Genomic DNA, 14,033 nt, shown 5'->3' with positions numbered 1-14,033 from the left:
AGGCCGGTATGGCACACGAGGTGGGTGAGTGGCCAGCACCACCTCACGTGCCGTGCCAGCCGCTAAAAGCTGTTCGCTCAGAGCACTTCACCCAAAAGTCGGTGCAGGCTATACGGGAGGAGCTTTGTCTTTGTTGTTGTTGTTGCAGTGTTTGCTGGTGGTCGAACACATTGAGATGGATGAGAGCACAAATTGAGATGGGTGAAACCAAACACTCAAATTTCGGGTCGCGGGCATCATTTGCGCGTCGAACATTTACCAAAGGCGAGTGCACATCACGGATGGTTTCATCATCCCACCGCTAGAGGGCAATGATGCATCCAGTGTCCGCTTGGACGTGCGTGTCAATACACCGCTGGATGAGGTCCTGCGGCAACGCCGTGCGGGTCGTGGTGGGGTTATTTGACCATACTTCACCACGCGGGATTAATGCTGGTCGTTGTGTTTACGCCACCCGCAATATGCGGGACAAATGCCTCCGTAACCGGTGACACAGACGGGTGCAGGTGCAGCACTGGAAAGTGCAAACTCGGGAAAACCGCTGGCGGAAGGGCCCCCACTAACAGGGAGCTCTGCAAGGCCCCGTGTAGAGGGTATTTGGCCTACTCTTCCACGTCAGCCAGACGTCTTGGAAGAAGAGGTGGGAGTACCCGAATTTTACCCCACCACATGATACCTGCTAATAATAGACTGTTTCTTACTAAAGGTATCTATTTGGTATTTGAATATCTTAACACCTGTTTTATTGCCAGAAAGGGGTGAACCTATTCTTATTTTTAATTCTTTGATACGAGCAGAAAGGTCCAATGATATAGGTGCTCAGCCTCCAGCTATAAATACTCTGACACGTGCCTTGTCTTGATTTGAAGCTTTCGTGACTGCAGGGATCCATACTCTTTGGTTCTTTCGGTAAAGTCACGTAGTTATAAAATAACATAAATCACGACGTTTCGATCGCAACACAAGCGGTCGTCCTCAGGCGGAAAAAAATATATAATCCAGCAGTGGAACTGCTGAACAGTTCAGCAGTTCCACTGAACAGTTCAGCAGTTCCACTGAACAGTTCAGCAGTTCCACTGAACAGTTCAGCAGTGGAAGCAGTTCCACTGTAACTGTTCAACAGTGGAACTGTTCAGCAGTGGAAGCAGTTCCACTGTAACTGTTCAACAGTGGAACTGTTCAACAGTGGAAGCAGTTCCACTGAACAGTTCAGCAGTGGAACTGTTCAGCAGTGGAAGCAGTTCCACTGTAACTGTTCAGCAGTGGAACTGTTCAGCAGTGGAAGCAGTTCCACTGTAACTGTTCAACAGTGGAACTGTTCAGCAGTGGAAGCAGTTCCACTGTAACTGTTCAACAGTGGAACTGTTCAGCAGTGGAAGCAGTTCCACTGTAACTGTTCAACAGTGCAACTGTTCAGCAGTGGAAGCAGTTCCACTGAACAGTTCAGCAGTGGAACTGTTCAGCAGTGGAAGCAGTTCCACTGTAACTGTTCAGCAGTGGAACTGTTCAGCAGTGGAAGCAGTTCCACTGTAACTGTTCAACAGTGGAACTGTTCAGCAGTGGAAGCAGTTCCACTGTAACTGTTCAACAGTGGAACTGTTCAGCAGTGGAAGCAGTTTCACTGCAACTGTTCAGCAGTGGAAGCAGTTCCACTGCAACTGTTCAGCAGTGGAAGCAGTTTCACTGTAACTGTTCAACAGTGGAAGCAGTTTCACTGTAACTGTTCAGCAGTGGAAGCAGTTTCACTGTAACTGTTCAACAGTGGAAGCAGTTTCACTGTAACTGTTCAGCAGTGGAAGCAGTTCCACTGTAACTGTTCAGCAGTGGAAGCAGTTTCACTGTAACTGTTCAGCAGTGGAAGCAGTTCCACTGTAACTGTTCAGCAGTGGAAGCAGTTCCACTGCTGGATTATATTTTTTTTCTGCCTGAGGACGACCGCTTGTGTTGCGATCGAAACGTCGTGATTTATTTTTATTTTATACCTACACCTTTTGGCGTTCTCTGGTCTGGCACTGGTGAGAGTCAAGGCCTTAAAGAAGGCGGCTGGCCCTGGTGTAGGCCAATCAGTTTCAAAGACAATGCGTGTATTATCAGAGCGTGTGTGTTTGCATGTTCACTACAAGTCCTGTGTGTTGTTAATGCAGACTTGATACCTTGCAAGAGGCACATTGATTACCATATAAATAAGCCAACCGGCAATGGATACCCATAGTCATCTTCTTTGGTTCTTTCGGTAAAGTCACCACGTTGAATGAGAATAAAATAATAAATTGATAAAATAAAATAACACAATAATATTCTCACGACGTTTCGGCCACAACACAAGCGGCCTTCATCAGGTGAAGGGGCGAGACTGTCTGGTAGGACATTCTACGTGACTTTACCGAAAGAACCAAAGAAGATGAATCATTGCAGTCACGAAAGCTTTAAATCGAAATTTACCCATAGTCATTTATATTAATTCATTAACCCCCCCCCCCCGCCCCTACTTAGCACAAGAAGAGCTCACAAGTGATGCCATCACATCTACCCCTCTATTTAAGGAACGAAACGAGAGGAGGATTTCTCCACAAATCTGCCTGTCGCCTGATGAAGCTAGTTGTAATTGCTGGCGAAACGTCGTACACTCAGATTGTAAATATCGTGGCTTGGCTCTCCAACACACCGGTGTAGTGCTGTACCAGTGACGAATTGGCCACGTTCTGTTTACGTGACAAACCATTACTAGTTGGCTGTGTCGGGTGGTGGCGGGTTTTAACGACGCAACATTTATACATTTACGCGATCTAATACAAAAAAAACCTGTGTCATGTATCCATTTGGTGTTTGAACATCTAAAACACTCGCTGGTCATCAGGGGCGGCCCTAGGCTAGCTACCAGCTACTGGTGCCCTCGGCCAACCATGCCCCTGGCGTTCCCCACTCATAAACCCCAAGGGCAAATCTTTTTTTTTCCCCTCCGTTTAATGTCTTTAAATTCGTCTTTTTGGGGGGTTTTTTTCCCCAACAGAGGCACAAGTATTCGGGTTGTCCGTCCGTCTGTCCAAACAATACATTCTCAGAAATGCTGAGAAATTAATTGTAATTCATTATTCCCTCGGTACGCGCACGGGAATTGAAATCATGACATCATTGTTATTTTATTAGTATTTCCATAATAGAGGGGGGGGGGGTTTGGGGGGGGGTTAGATCGTGTAAATATATAAATGTTGTGTCGTTAAAACCCACCACCACCCGACACAGACAACTAGTAAGGGTTGTCACGTTAACAGAACGTGGCCAATTCGTCACTAGTACAGCACTAACCGGTATGTTAGAGAGCCAAGCCACAACATTTTACAACCTGAGTGTACGACGTTTCGCTAATGAGCCAACGCACATTATGCAAGTACAATAATGATCTTGTCACCCACCTAACTTGACGCCCAAGACGACCACCCTTGTTCGCCCTGTATGGACGGGCCGCTCTTGGCTGTTTTATTTCCAGAAAAGGAGTAAAAAGCCTCTTCTTATTTTTCATACTTTTATCCTGATAACAACAACAGGTCCCATGACCCAGACCAACTGCGGTGGCGGTGCTGGGGGAATTGTTATAAACTCGCCCCACACCCCCAGGACGCTGCTCACCACTGCCCCACCGCTGTGGCAGCAGCAGCAAAGTGGATTGGATTGGTCTGTGGATCGACCGTGGCTGATTCACATTCAGTTAGTTCATCATCATCATTTATTCAACAAAACTTAAGCGCGTTGTAAGGAACGCGTTAGTAGTGAGCAAATTGCCGCGGTCCCTTGGTGTGTTGATTGGGAGGGGTGGGGGAGGGCTTCAAGGGACCGCGGTGAACTCGCCAAGGCCTCGCGTTCTCGTCGGCGCGCCCTTGCGTGTCGCCTCGCCCCCCTCGAAACTTCACGCGCTGTCCTCGTAGTCGTAGTCGTCGTTGTTGTTGTTCTGGTGGTTGTTCTGGTTGTTGTTTTGGGGGTTTACGTTGGCACGTGAAGACTCGTCTCCCCCGGGTGGTGTCGTTTTGTTTTCTCTGACGGTCCGATGGAGGCGGGGGAGCGGGGGAGCTGCTCGAGATCGCTCGAGCCCCCCCCCCACTCCCGTAATCCGCGACCCCCCACTCCCGTAATTCGCGTCCCCCCACTCCCGTAGTCCGCGTCCCCCACTCCCGTAATCCGCGATCCCCCGTAATCCGCGACCCCCCACTCCCGTAATCCGCGATCCCCCACTCCCGTAATCCGCGTCCCCCCACTCCCGTAATCCGCGACCCCCCACTCCCGTAATCCGCGACCCCCCGCTCCCGTGATCTTCGATCCCATTAACCGCGATTCTATGAACAGCGACCCCATTCCTGTAATCCGCGATCCCATTAACAGCGACCCCACTCCCGTAATCTGCAAACCCATTAACTGCGAATTTACTAACAGCGACCCCACTCCCGTAATCCGCGATCCCATTAACCGCGATCCCATTAACAGCAACCCCACTCCCGTAATCCGCGATCCCATAAACCGCGATCCCATTAACAGCAACCGCGCTCCCGTAATCCCCGATTCCTGTGTCTGTGCTCGCGTTACCCACGATCCCATTGATGTCAACTAAATTCGTATAGTGACCGCGTGCATCCACGACGCCGATATCTCATTTTCCACGTTGACTTAATCGTTACACTGGATTCCTTCATCAGCATGACGAACCGTGACCCGATTATCCGTGATCCCTTTATCAGTATTTAACCTATCAGTATTCCCTGCCACCCGGTAATCCGTTTGGTCTCGATCGCGTTATCTGCACACCCTGCTTGCGGTCCCATCATCTTCGCCGATTGGCGACCCGCATATCCGCACTCTGTATCCGCACTCCCGTGTCTGCTCATGGAGCCTCTGTCTGTACAGGGGAAGGCCGAGGCACGGGACGCCCGGTCACCTGGTGCCACGGAATCCGAGTCCCTGGGGTCTGGAGTGGTGGTGTACGAGTCCGTGGCTTCTGAGTCCGTGGCTTCTGAGTCCGTGGCCTCCGAGCCCGTGGCTTCCGAGCGGAATGCATGCGGCGAATGCCGCAAGGAGTTTGCGAGCAAGCGCTCGCTCCGCGTCCACGCCAAGCGAATGCACGCGCTGCAGCGGCCCTACCTCTGCCAGCTGTGTGGCAAGGGCTTCATGAAGCCCTCCACCCTCAGGGTACGTCTGCACGCAGCTTCACCACGCCGGTCTCACCGCAGGGTAACGAGGTCGCACTCGTTACACACGCAGAGTGCTTGCCACCAATGAACCACGGTGCCTTGGGCGATCTCGTCAAGGAGCGTGAACCGTCATCACGCAAAACTCGCGGCAGCGGCAGCGGCGGCGGCGGCTTCTGGCTGGCCATCGAACAAAGCCGGCCAACGCGTCGCGCGCTTTCGGATGCGCTTCTGCGTCCGTCTGGAACGCTCGTTCCAATATTAGGAAGCCGCTGTGGCAATGCACTTTTAAATCGTCGTCTAGATTGAAAAACAATTAAATTAGAACAGCTTTTTACTGAGTTTGTTGTCCATTCCCCCGCACCTCCGATCACCACGGTTGCTACGTGCGGTGCGAATGAAGTTCGACACGCGCGTAAACATTGGTGGAGACAAGCGCGCTGCAGTCGTTTTTCTGAAACGTCATCTCGTCGCCCCCGGTTTGTGACCCCTGCCCCTCGTGCCGCCCAGGAGCACAAGCAGGCGCACTCGGGCGTGCGCCCGTTCGCCTGCGAGCGTTGCGGCCTCCGCTTCCTGCTCAAGCACCACCTCGGGGCTCACGCGGCCACGCACGCGGCCGTCCGCCCGCACGTCTGCGCCGCCTGCGGCCTGGCCTTCGCGCTGCCCGCCGGCTTGCGCAAGCACCGACGCGTGCACACGGGCGAGCGCCCGCACGCCTGCGAGCTGTGCGGCCGGCGCTTCGCCCTCGCCGGCGCCCTGCGCGCGCACCGGCGGACGCACGACGCCGGCGCCGCCTCTGCCTCCGTTCCGGCAGAAAAACTCCACATGTGCGAGGAGTGCGGCCGGCTGTTCGCCGACGCGGCGCGCTTGCGGCGGCACCAGCGCGCGCACACCGGGGAGAAGCCGTTCGGGTGCGCCGAGTGCGGCCGCCGGTTTTCCCGACGGGCCTACCTCCGCAGGCACCGGGCGACGCACGCCGTCGCCGCCCCCCCCTCGCCGGCGCCACCGTGCGGGGCCTGCGCCGCTTTGCCCGAGCCGCGCCCTCCCTGCCGGCACGGCCGCGCGAGCGAGCGCCGACACGCCTGCGAGCGGTGCGGAGAGCGCTTCTTCCTGCCGCATCACCTGCGGGCGCACCGGCGCGTCCACACCGGGGAGAAGCCGCACGAGTGCGAACGCTGCGGGCGCCGGTTCTCCGGCCGCCACCACCTGGACGCTCACCGGCGCACGCACACCGGCGAGCGTCCCCACGTCTGCGCCGAGTGCGGTCGGGCGTTCGCGCAGCCCGCCGGTCTCGCCAAGCACCGGCGCGCGCACGCCGGGGAGAAGCCGTTCGAGTGCGCCGTGTGCCGGCGCCGGTTCGCCAGCCGGCACCACCTGGCAGAACACGCGCGCACGCACACCGGCGGAAAGCCGTTCGAGTGCGCCGACTGCGGCAACGCCTACGCACAGAGCAGCGGCCTCCGCAAACACCGGCGCCAGCACTCGGCCGGCGGTGTCGGCACACGGCCGTTCCTGTGCGACGAGTGCGGCTTGGCGTTCGGCCGGCGCGCCGCCCTGCTGCGCCACCAGGAGGGACACCGCCACGGAGACGCGGGGAAGGCACCGGCGGGAACAGTGGCGCTGGAGGCTGCGGTGGAGGCTGCGGGAGATTTTCTCGACGGCGGTCCCGGTGATACGCGGCCGTGAGTCGGCGAACGTCGGGGTCGTGGAGAGAATCGGGTTCCGGTGGGGTTGGTGAATTTTGCAGAGATTGCGTTGCGTGGTGTGCGACTCTGAAGCTGCGTGGCTGTGAAGTATCCCTTCGACGGCAGTGCTACGATGGGCTCACTGCTGTAATCAATAAAAACTTGTTATCCATACCCATCGTTAACACTGCCTTGTATTATAAATGTGGGTGGAGGGGTCTGTGGCACAGTCGTTAGCACAATGCTTTCTAAACATTGCGATCTGCATTAGATTCTCGGACACGGCTAACATCAAAGTCATGGGCAAACACAAACTTGTTCATAATGCAGCTCCTAGAGTTCTTACACCACACGTACACCATTCCATGGGCACATTAAACCAGTCCTCTTATATCCATTGGCTACAAGTCAAAATCCGAGTGGCTTTAAAAGGGCTCACCCCACATCACTTGCAGGAACTATTACAGTTATATATTCCATCAAGGTCCTTGATCTCTTGATATCCAGCTGCTCAGCGCTCCCAGGTGTACAGGTCACGCTCTTTTGGTGATCGGTGCTTTTGTTAGCGTGGCAGCCAAGCCATGGAACGCCTCGCCACTTGAAAATCAGGGCAATCAGAGTCTGTAGATATATTTAAGTCTGCTTGAAAACCCCAGCTCTTTAAAGTGGCCTTCCCTCTTTAGTTTGGTCGGTTGCCCTGGATCTCTTTTTGTTTCCTGCCTTTCATGCATTGCGCATTGGGATCCTAGGATGGAATGCGCATTATACATTTTAGTTCTTATCAGTGACAAGTGATATCTGTGTTGAGAAGTTTCCGACGACTCACTCGGAGGCTGAGGTACGTTAAGGGCTTTCGCCTTAGGTTAATTACAAATCTTAACAATACATGGGTGTGAACAACTTCCCAGGGGTTAGGGGTACCGGGCTAGGTCCCGACACAGCCGGCTGCCTTGTGCTGTCTCCTCTGCGCCGGCCGTGGGATCAACCAACACGGCAGGACCGAGGAACACGGCCACGTCCAGCCCTGGCACTGTGCCCTCTCCTATCCCTACCCTCTTGCCCTTGGCTCCCCCGTTCCACCCTTCTCAGACCCCTCCTCTCCAGCTACGACCCCGCTGACGCCACGGGGTCCCCCCTTTGTACTTGAGGAGCTGTAACGTCATTCTGTTGCCCCGAGCGCATGACGTCACGTCCCGCGTGCGGAGCCACGGCGGCCCCCGCGGCCACTCCCGCGGGCGCGACGAGGAGCGTCGGCGAGGTGCGGAGCCGCTGCAGCAGCAGCGGCCACCTCCGGCAACGCGACGAGGGCCGGCGGTGTTGCGGCCTAGCGTGGGCCACACCGCCTGGGCTCTGTCCCTTGACCTTGCCAGCGAGCCTTCGGCAGGTCACGTGGCCTCAAAGTGCACCTGACCTGGCGCAAATGCCGCGGTGACGTCACAGCCACTGGGTGGCGATGTGGGCTCTTGAGGGAGTGTGTGTCCACGTGTTTGTGTGTCCACGTGTGTGTGAGTGGGGAGCGGTAGTGCAACGGTTAGAGAGCTTCGCTACGAACCCGGCGACTCGAGTTCGATTCCCGCTCACGGCCGACACCAGTGGCGATTATCTGACTGGGTCCTGGGCCTCCCCTAGGTCGACTCAGCCTCAAATGAGTACCTGGTGCTTTGTGTAAAATCATCGCCGCTAGGGAGACAAAGGCGACCGGGCGTGGTGTTGGCCACCCACCCCCTCGTGTGCCGTGCCGGCCTTTATCGGTGCTTGCTAACAGCACTTGCCCCTACGGTTTGTTAAGGCTATACGGGGGATCTTTGTGTCAGTGAAACACGGGCAGCTCCAGGATGTCAAGGTTTTACACCTTTGACTTCTACATTCACATTCCCACCGCTGGGCCCTTTTGTGACGTCTTGGAGCCATCAGTCCGATGGAATATCGAACCTCAAAGGTCCGGTCCAACCCTATCGCCTCCACGCTGGTCGGGAGCACAAAAGGGCCGCTCGACAAAAATTCCGAGCCAGATTCGGCATCACCCGCATCGGACCATGACCTCAATCCCTCTACAAGACCCCACCGGCATCAGCACAGATGGAGCGAAGAAGGGTTCAGTCGCATTCAAGAGCGGGACGCCGGTGGTGTGAGTCTGGGTCTCTGTGTGAGTCTATGGGTCTCTGTGTGAGTCTATGGGTCTCTGTGTGAGTCTATGGGTCTCTGTGTGAATCTATGGGTCTCTGTGTGAGTCTATGGGTCTCTATGTGAGTCTATGGGTCTCTGTGTGAGTCTATGGGTCTCTGTGTGAGTCTGGGTCTCTGTGTGAGTCTGGGTCTTTGTGTGAGTATATGGGTCTCTGTGTGAGTCTATGGGTCTCTGTGTGAGTCTGGGTTTCTGTGTGAGTCTGGGTCTCTGTGTGAGTCTGTGGGTCTCCATGTGAGTCTATGGGTCTCTGTGTGAGTCTATGGGTCTCTATGTGAGTCTATGGGAATCTGTGTGAGTCTATGGGTCTCTGTGTGAGTCTGTGGGTCTCTGTGTGAGTCTATGGGTCTCTGTGTGAGTCTGGGTCTCTGTGTGAGTCTGGGTCTCTGTGTGAGTCTATGGGTCTCTGTGTGAGTCTGGGTCTCTGTGTGAGTCTGGGTCTCTGTGTGAGTCTATGGGTCTCTGTGTGAGTCTATGGGTCTCTCTGTGAGTCTATGGGTCTCCGTGTGAGTCTATGGGTCTCCGTGTGAGTCTATGGGTCTCCGTGTGAGTCTATGGGTCTCCGTGTGAGTATATGGGTCTCTGTGTGAGTCTATGGGTCTCTGTGTGAGTCTATGGGTCTCTGTGTGAGTCTATGGGTCTCTGTATGAGTCTGGGTCTCTGTGTGAGTCTGGGTCTCTGTGTGAGTCTGTGGGTCTCTGTGTGAGTCTATGGGTCTCTGTGTGAGTCTATGGGGCTCTGTGTGAGTCTATGGGTCTCTATGTGAGTCTATGGGAATCTGTGTGAGTCTATGGGTCTCTGTGTGAGTCTATGGGGCTCTGTGTGAGTCTGTGGGTCTCTGTGTGAGTCTATGGGAATCTGTGTGAGTCTATGGGTCTCTGTGTGAGTCTGTGGGTCTCTGTGTGAGTCTATGGGTCTCTGTGTGAGTCTGGGTCTCTGTGTGAGTCTGGATCTCTGTGTGAGTCTATGGGTCTCTGTGTGAGTCTGGGTCTCTGTGTGAGTCTATGGGTCTCCGTGTGAGTCTATGGGTCTCTGTGTGAGTCTATGGGTCTCTGTGTGAGTCTATGGGTCTCCGTGTGAGTATATGGGGCTCTGTGTGAGTCTATGGGTCTCTGTGTGAGTCTGTGGGTCTCTGTGTGAGTCTATGGGAATCTGTGTGAGTCTATGGGTCTCTGTGTGAGTCTGTGGGTCTCTGTGTGAGTCTATGGGTCTCTGTGTGAGTCTGGGTCTCTGTGTGAGTCTGGGTTTCTGTGTGAGTATGGGTCTCTGTGTGAGTCTATGGGTCTCCATGTGAGTCTATGGGTCTCTGTGTGAGTCTATGGGTCTCTATGTGAGTCTATGGGAATCTGTGTGAGTCTATGGGTCTCGGTGTGATTCTATGGGTCTATGTGTGAGTCTGTGGGTCTCTGTGTGAGTCTATGGGTCTCTGTGTGAGTCTGGGTCTCTGTGTGAGTCTATGGGTCTCTGTGTGAGTCTGGGTCTCTGTGTGAGTCTATGGGTCTCTGTGTGAGTCTATGGGTCTCTGTGTGAGTCTATGGGTCTCTGTGTGAGTCTATGGGTCTCTATGTGAGTCTATGGGAATCTGTGTGAGTCTATGGGTCTCTGTGTGAGTCTATGGGTCTCTGTGTGAGTCTGTGGGTCTCTGTGTGAGTCTATGGGAATCTGTGTGAGTCTATGGGTCTCTGTGTGAGTCTGTGGGTCTCTGTGTGAGTCTATGGGTCTCTGTGTGAGTCTGGGTCTCTGTGTGAGTCTGGATCTCTGTGTGAGTCTGGGTCTCTGTGTGAGTCTGGGTCTCTGTGTGAGTCTATGGGTCTCCGTGTGAGTCTATGGGTCTCTGTGTGAGTCTATGGGTCTCTGTGTGAGTCTATGGGTCTCCGTGTGAGTATATGGGGCTCTGTGTGAGTCTATGGGTCTCTGTGTGAGTCTATGGGTCTCCGTGTGAGTATATGGGTCTCCGCGTGAGTCTATGGGTCTCTGTGTGAGTCTATGGGTCTCTGTGTGAGTCTATGGGTCTCCGCGTGAGTCTATGGGTCTCCGTGTGAGTCTATGGGTCTCCGTGTGAGGCTATGGGTCTCTGTGGCCACCCGTTTTAATCACACAGCAGGGGTCAGCGGTGTCTCACCCGGCCTGCCATGGAAGAGTAACGCCCGCCGCAGGATTCGCGCCCGTATAGAATCGATTTCCACGGCCGAAGCAGATAACCATTCTCACTCCCACACTCGTCGTCTGATGTGGTCGTTGAGGGAAGTGGTTTAATGATCGGCGCCGAGGGGTAGTCACTGGAATCAATGTTGCTCTGCTCGGGGCTGCTCCACGTGTGGATGCAGGCATGGACGATGCTGCATGCGACCTGGCAGGTCTGGGTACAGGCGCAGCCCTGCAATGTCTCACACCACTGTTGACGGAAGGGCCTCCACTCCAGGGAGCTCGTCCCCTTCTCTTGAAGGTTTTTTGGACGTTTCTTCAAAGCTGACGTCTCGGAAGAGACGGGAGTACCCACAATTTACCCCACCACACGTGACCTGCCAATAGTAGACTGTGGTGAACCCACGTATATATATATTGCTGGGTGGACAGATGCAGTGGAGGGATTTCAGAAACTTGCTCCAGACGGCAAGTCGTGGTATAATCACTGTGGGTATTACACCCCGCAGTAATAACCAGGGCGACCTCTGTAATCAAACCGTGCACCGCTGCGTCCCGCTGCGCTCGTTTGGAAATATCGGGCAGTTCACCAGCATTGATTCAAGTAAGCCAGAGTCTGCTGATGAGACACTGAATATCGAAACCGGTCCAGATTGTTGCTTGCGTTGAACCAATTCTGCAAAATGTGTGCACTCCCACTCGGCCGCGTGGCTAATGGGATGTGTAATTCATGCTGTCACGTACATCTCATTAGTTGAGTGATTTGGCATCGGAATGTTTTACATCAGCCTGACATTTACATCTCGATAAGGCGACGGCGCAGTACAAACACTGGTTGTTCAATTGCTCTGAGTTGCCATTTGTTTGGATAACAAATTGCAATTAGCTCAGGGTAAACGATCTTTCTACTCGTTTCGATTTGAACAGACAAACCTCCCCGCGCCGTGTCAATCACGGCGGTTTGTTTTACCATACTTCACCACGCTGGTCAGTGGAGGTTGATGTAAGGTTGTCGGGGTGGTGAGGGCTCAGGATCTGCTTGGGTGTGACACGCCACTGACGTGAGCCGTGGCCGGGAATCGAACTCGGGCATGCCAGGTTCAGAGTGCAGTGCGCTAATCGCTGCGCCACCGCTCCCCGCACCCCACAAGCAAAGCAAGTATGCCGCACCATCTGTTCACATCTTTGCACAGCCTCAACTATTCTCGCATGATTGTATCACTGTGCAATCGTCGCCCTCATCAGCCATGGTCAATCCACCGCTGGATGCAGGCCTCTCCAAGCCACCGCCACCTTTCACAACCTGAGCCAAATGTTAAATAGCCCAAAGCAAGGTTTGCCGGCCTCTGGGGTGGGCCTCCTGAATAATGGAACAGGAATTTATTTGAGAAAAAAAAAAGACGCGTGCTGGATATATAGAGCCCCGCCAGGTATTCCACTCTGCCACCCAATACAAACCTCACACAGACTCGCATAAAGAGTCATCGATTCACGTGGAGACCGATAAGTAGAGAAACCCATTGACGATACTCACAACCATAGCCTCACATGGAGTGGCGTGGCATGTTTTACGCGGGTCCTGGTACCCCTTGCCCAATTCTCCTCCACGTACCTCCTGCCATAGGAATGTGGAATTTCCACCACTGGCTCTGGACTTTAAAGCAATACATGAGCAGGACATCGTTTTGACTTCCCTTCATATTTCCGAACAAGTGGTTGTAATTGAACCCGTTTGGCTTTGCTGCTGTGAGACGGCGGGGGGGGGGGGCGTGTGGAGGTCTGAGCCCTTTGGGTTCTCCTCTCGCCAATCTCGTTTACCAAATGTCTGAGAAAGCTCAGTGGGTGATGTATTTGAGGCCAGTCCCCGTTCCGAATTGGGGATAACGCCTATAAGGGAGACAGTGAGCGAGTGGGCACCGATCTGGACAAACACCAAACGCTCCTGTACTCGCTCACGGCGGTGGGGGGGGGGGGAAGAGATTTGGAATTGCAAATTAAAATCGACTTGAAAACAGAGAGAGAGAAATTAACACGCGTCCCGGTCGCAGATGTGAAATCGCTCTTTCCTCCTGAAATATTAACGCGTTCCCATTGAATGAGAACTGGCACTGTCCCAGGTTATTTGCCACGAAAAACGGCCATTTCCTGCAACGTCGCCTATTGTATATACGTTTAACTTAATAAAGGCACGCTGATGTCATTGACGAATGTGTGGAGTTGTTTTCGTTGTGGTTGTGCACCCCCTCTTTCAAAGGTCTGGTCAGCATGGAAGAGTAGGCCAAATACCCTCTCGAGGGGCTCCTCCAGAGCTCCCTCTAGTTAAGCTTGCACTTGCAGGGTTGCGCTTGTACCCTTTTAATCCACTGCTGGATGAGGCCCTCCTCAAGCCGTTCGGGTCGTGGGGAATGTTTGACCATACTTCACCATCCCTGGCGAATGCGGGTTGGTGAAGGCGGCGAGGGAGCATCGTGGTAGAGTACAACAATTGATTTGGCTGCACCGCCCTCTGCTGACAGCTGTTACGCCACGCGTATTGATTGGGCGATCCTCGGCGATAAATTTGGCGTGAGCACGTGCCCGAGCAGAACCAGCCCCACGGTGTCGGTGAACTCTGAATCTTTATTTCGACTGCAGGAGGAAATCGGATGAGCTATGAAGCTCTCCCCCCCCCCCCCTCCCAGACTTCCTGACGATGGGACACGGGATCAGAAGGTCAGAACGAATGTTCGCGGCGTACCCATGGCTGTCAACCCATCCGGTTTACCCCGTGTTCTTGTGCAGAGAAATTGATCATTCAGGGCCATATGGCGTACAGCCGCCGTTTCAATACGGGCAAACATGAATC

At 54.2% G+C, this 14,033-nt stretch overlaps 1 protein-coding gene across 1 annotated transcript; it reads left to right on the top strand.

Annotated features, from left to right (window-relative positions):
- The first annotated feature begins 3,814 nt into the window (after window positions 1-3,814).
- Window positions 3,815-7,033, top strand: LOC116951943 (uncharacterized). The gene is made up of 2 exons (XM_032970831.2): window positions 3,815-5,175; window positions 5,685-7,033. The coding sequence occupies exons 1-2, from the start codon at window positions 4,873-4,875 to the stop codon at window positions 6,858-6,860; spliced, it is 1,479 nt and encodes a 492-aa protein (XP_032826722.1). The 5' UTR covers window positions 3,815-4,872; the 3' UTR covers window positions 6,861-7,033.
- Window positions 7,034-14,033: the final 7,000 nt, after the last annotated feature.

Source organism: Petromyzon marinus, chromosome 44 (genome assembly GCF_048934315.1).
Source record: "Petromyzon marinus isolate PM22_M1 ecotype Great Lakes invasive population chromosome 44, UKy_Petmar_22M1.pri1.0, whole genome shotgun sequence".
In the NCBI taxonomy this organism is placed as follows: domain Eukaryota; kingdom Metazoa; phylum Chordata; class Hyperoartia; order Petromyzontiformes; family Petromyzontidae; genus Petromyzon; species Petromyzon marinus.
The sequence above is the reverse complement of the archived record's forward strand: the minus strand, read 5'-3'. Positions and strand labels throughout refer to the sequence as shown.

Excerpts from the sequence above, each read along its gene's own strand:
- LOC116951943 (XM_032970831.2), top strand. The coding sequence starts at position 4,873 with ATGGAGCCTCTGTCTGTACAGGGGAAGGCCGAGGCACGGGACGCCCGG. Across the intron at positions 5,176-5,684 it reads TGAAGCCCTCCACCCTCAGG|GAGCACAAGCAGGCGCACTC; the intron begins GTACGTCTGCAC and ends CGTGCCGCCCAG.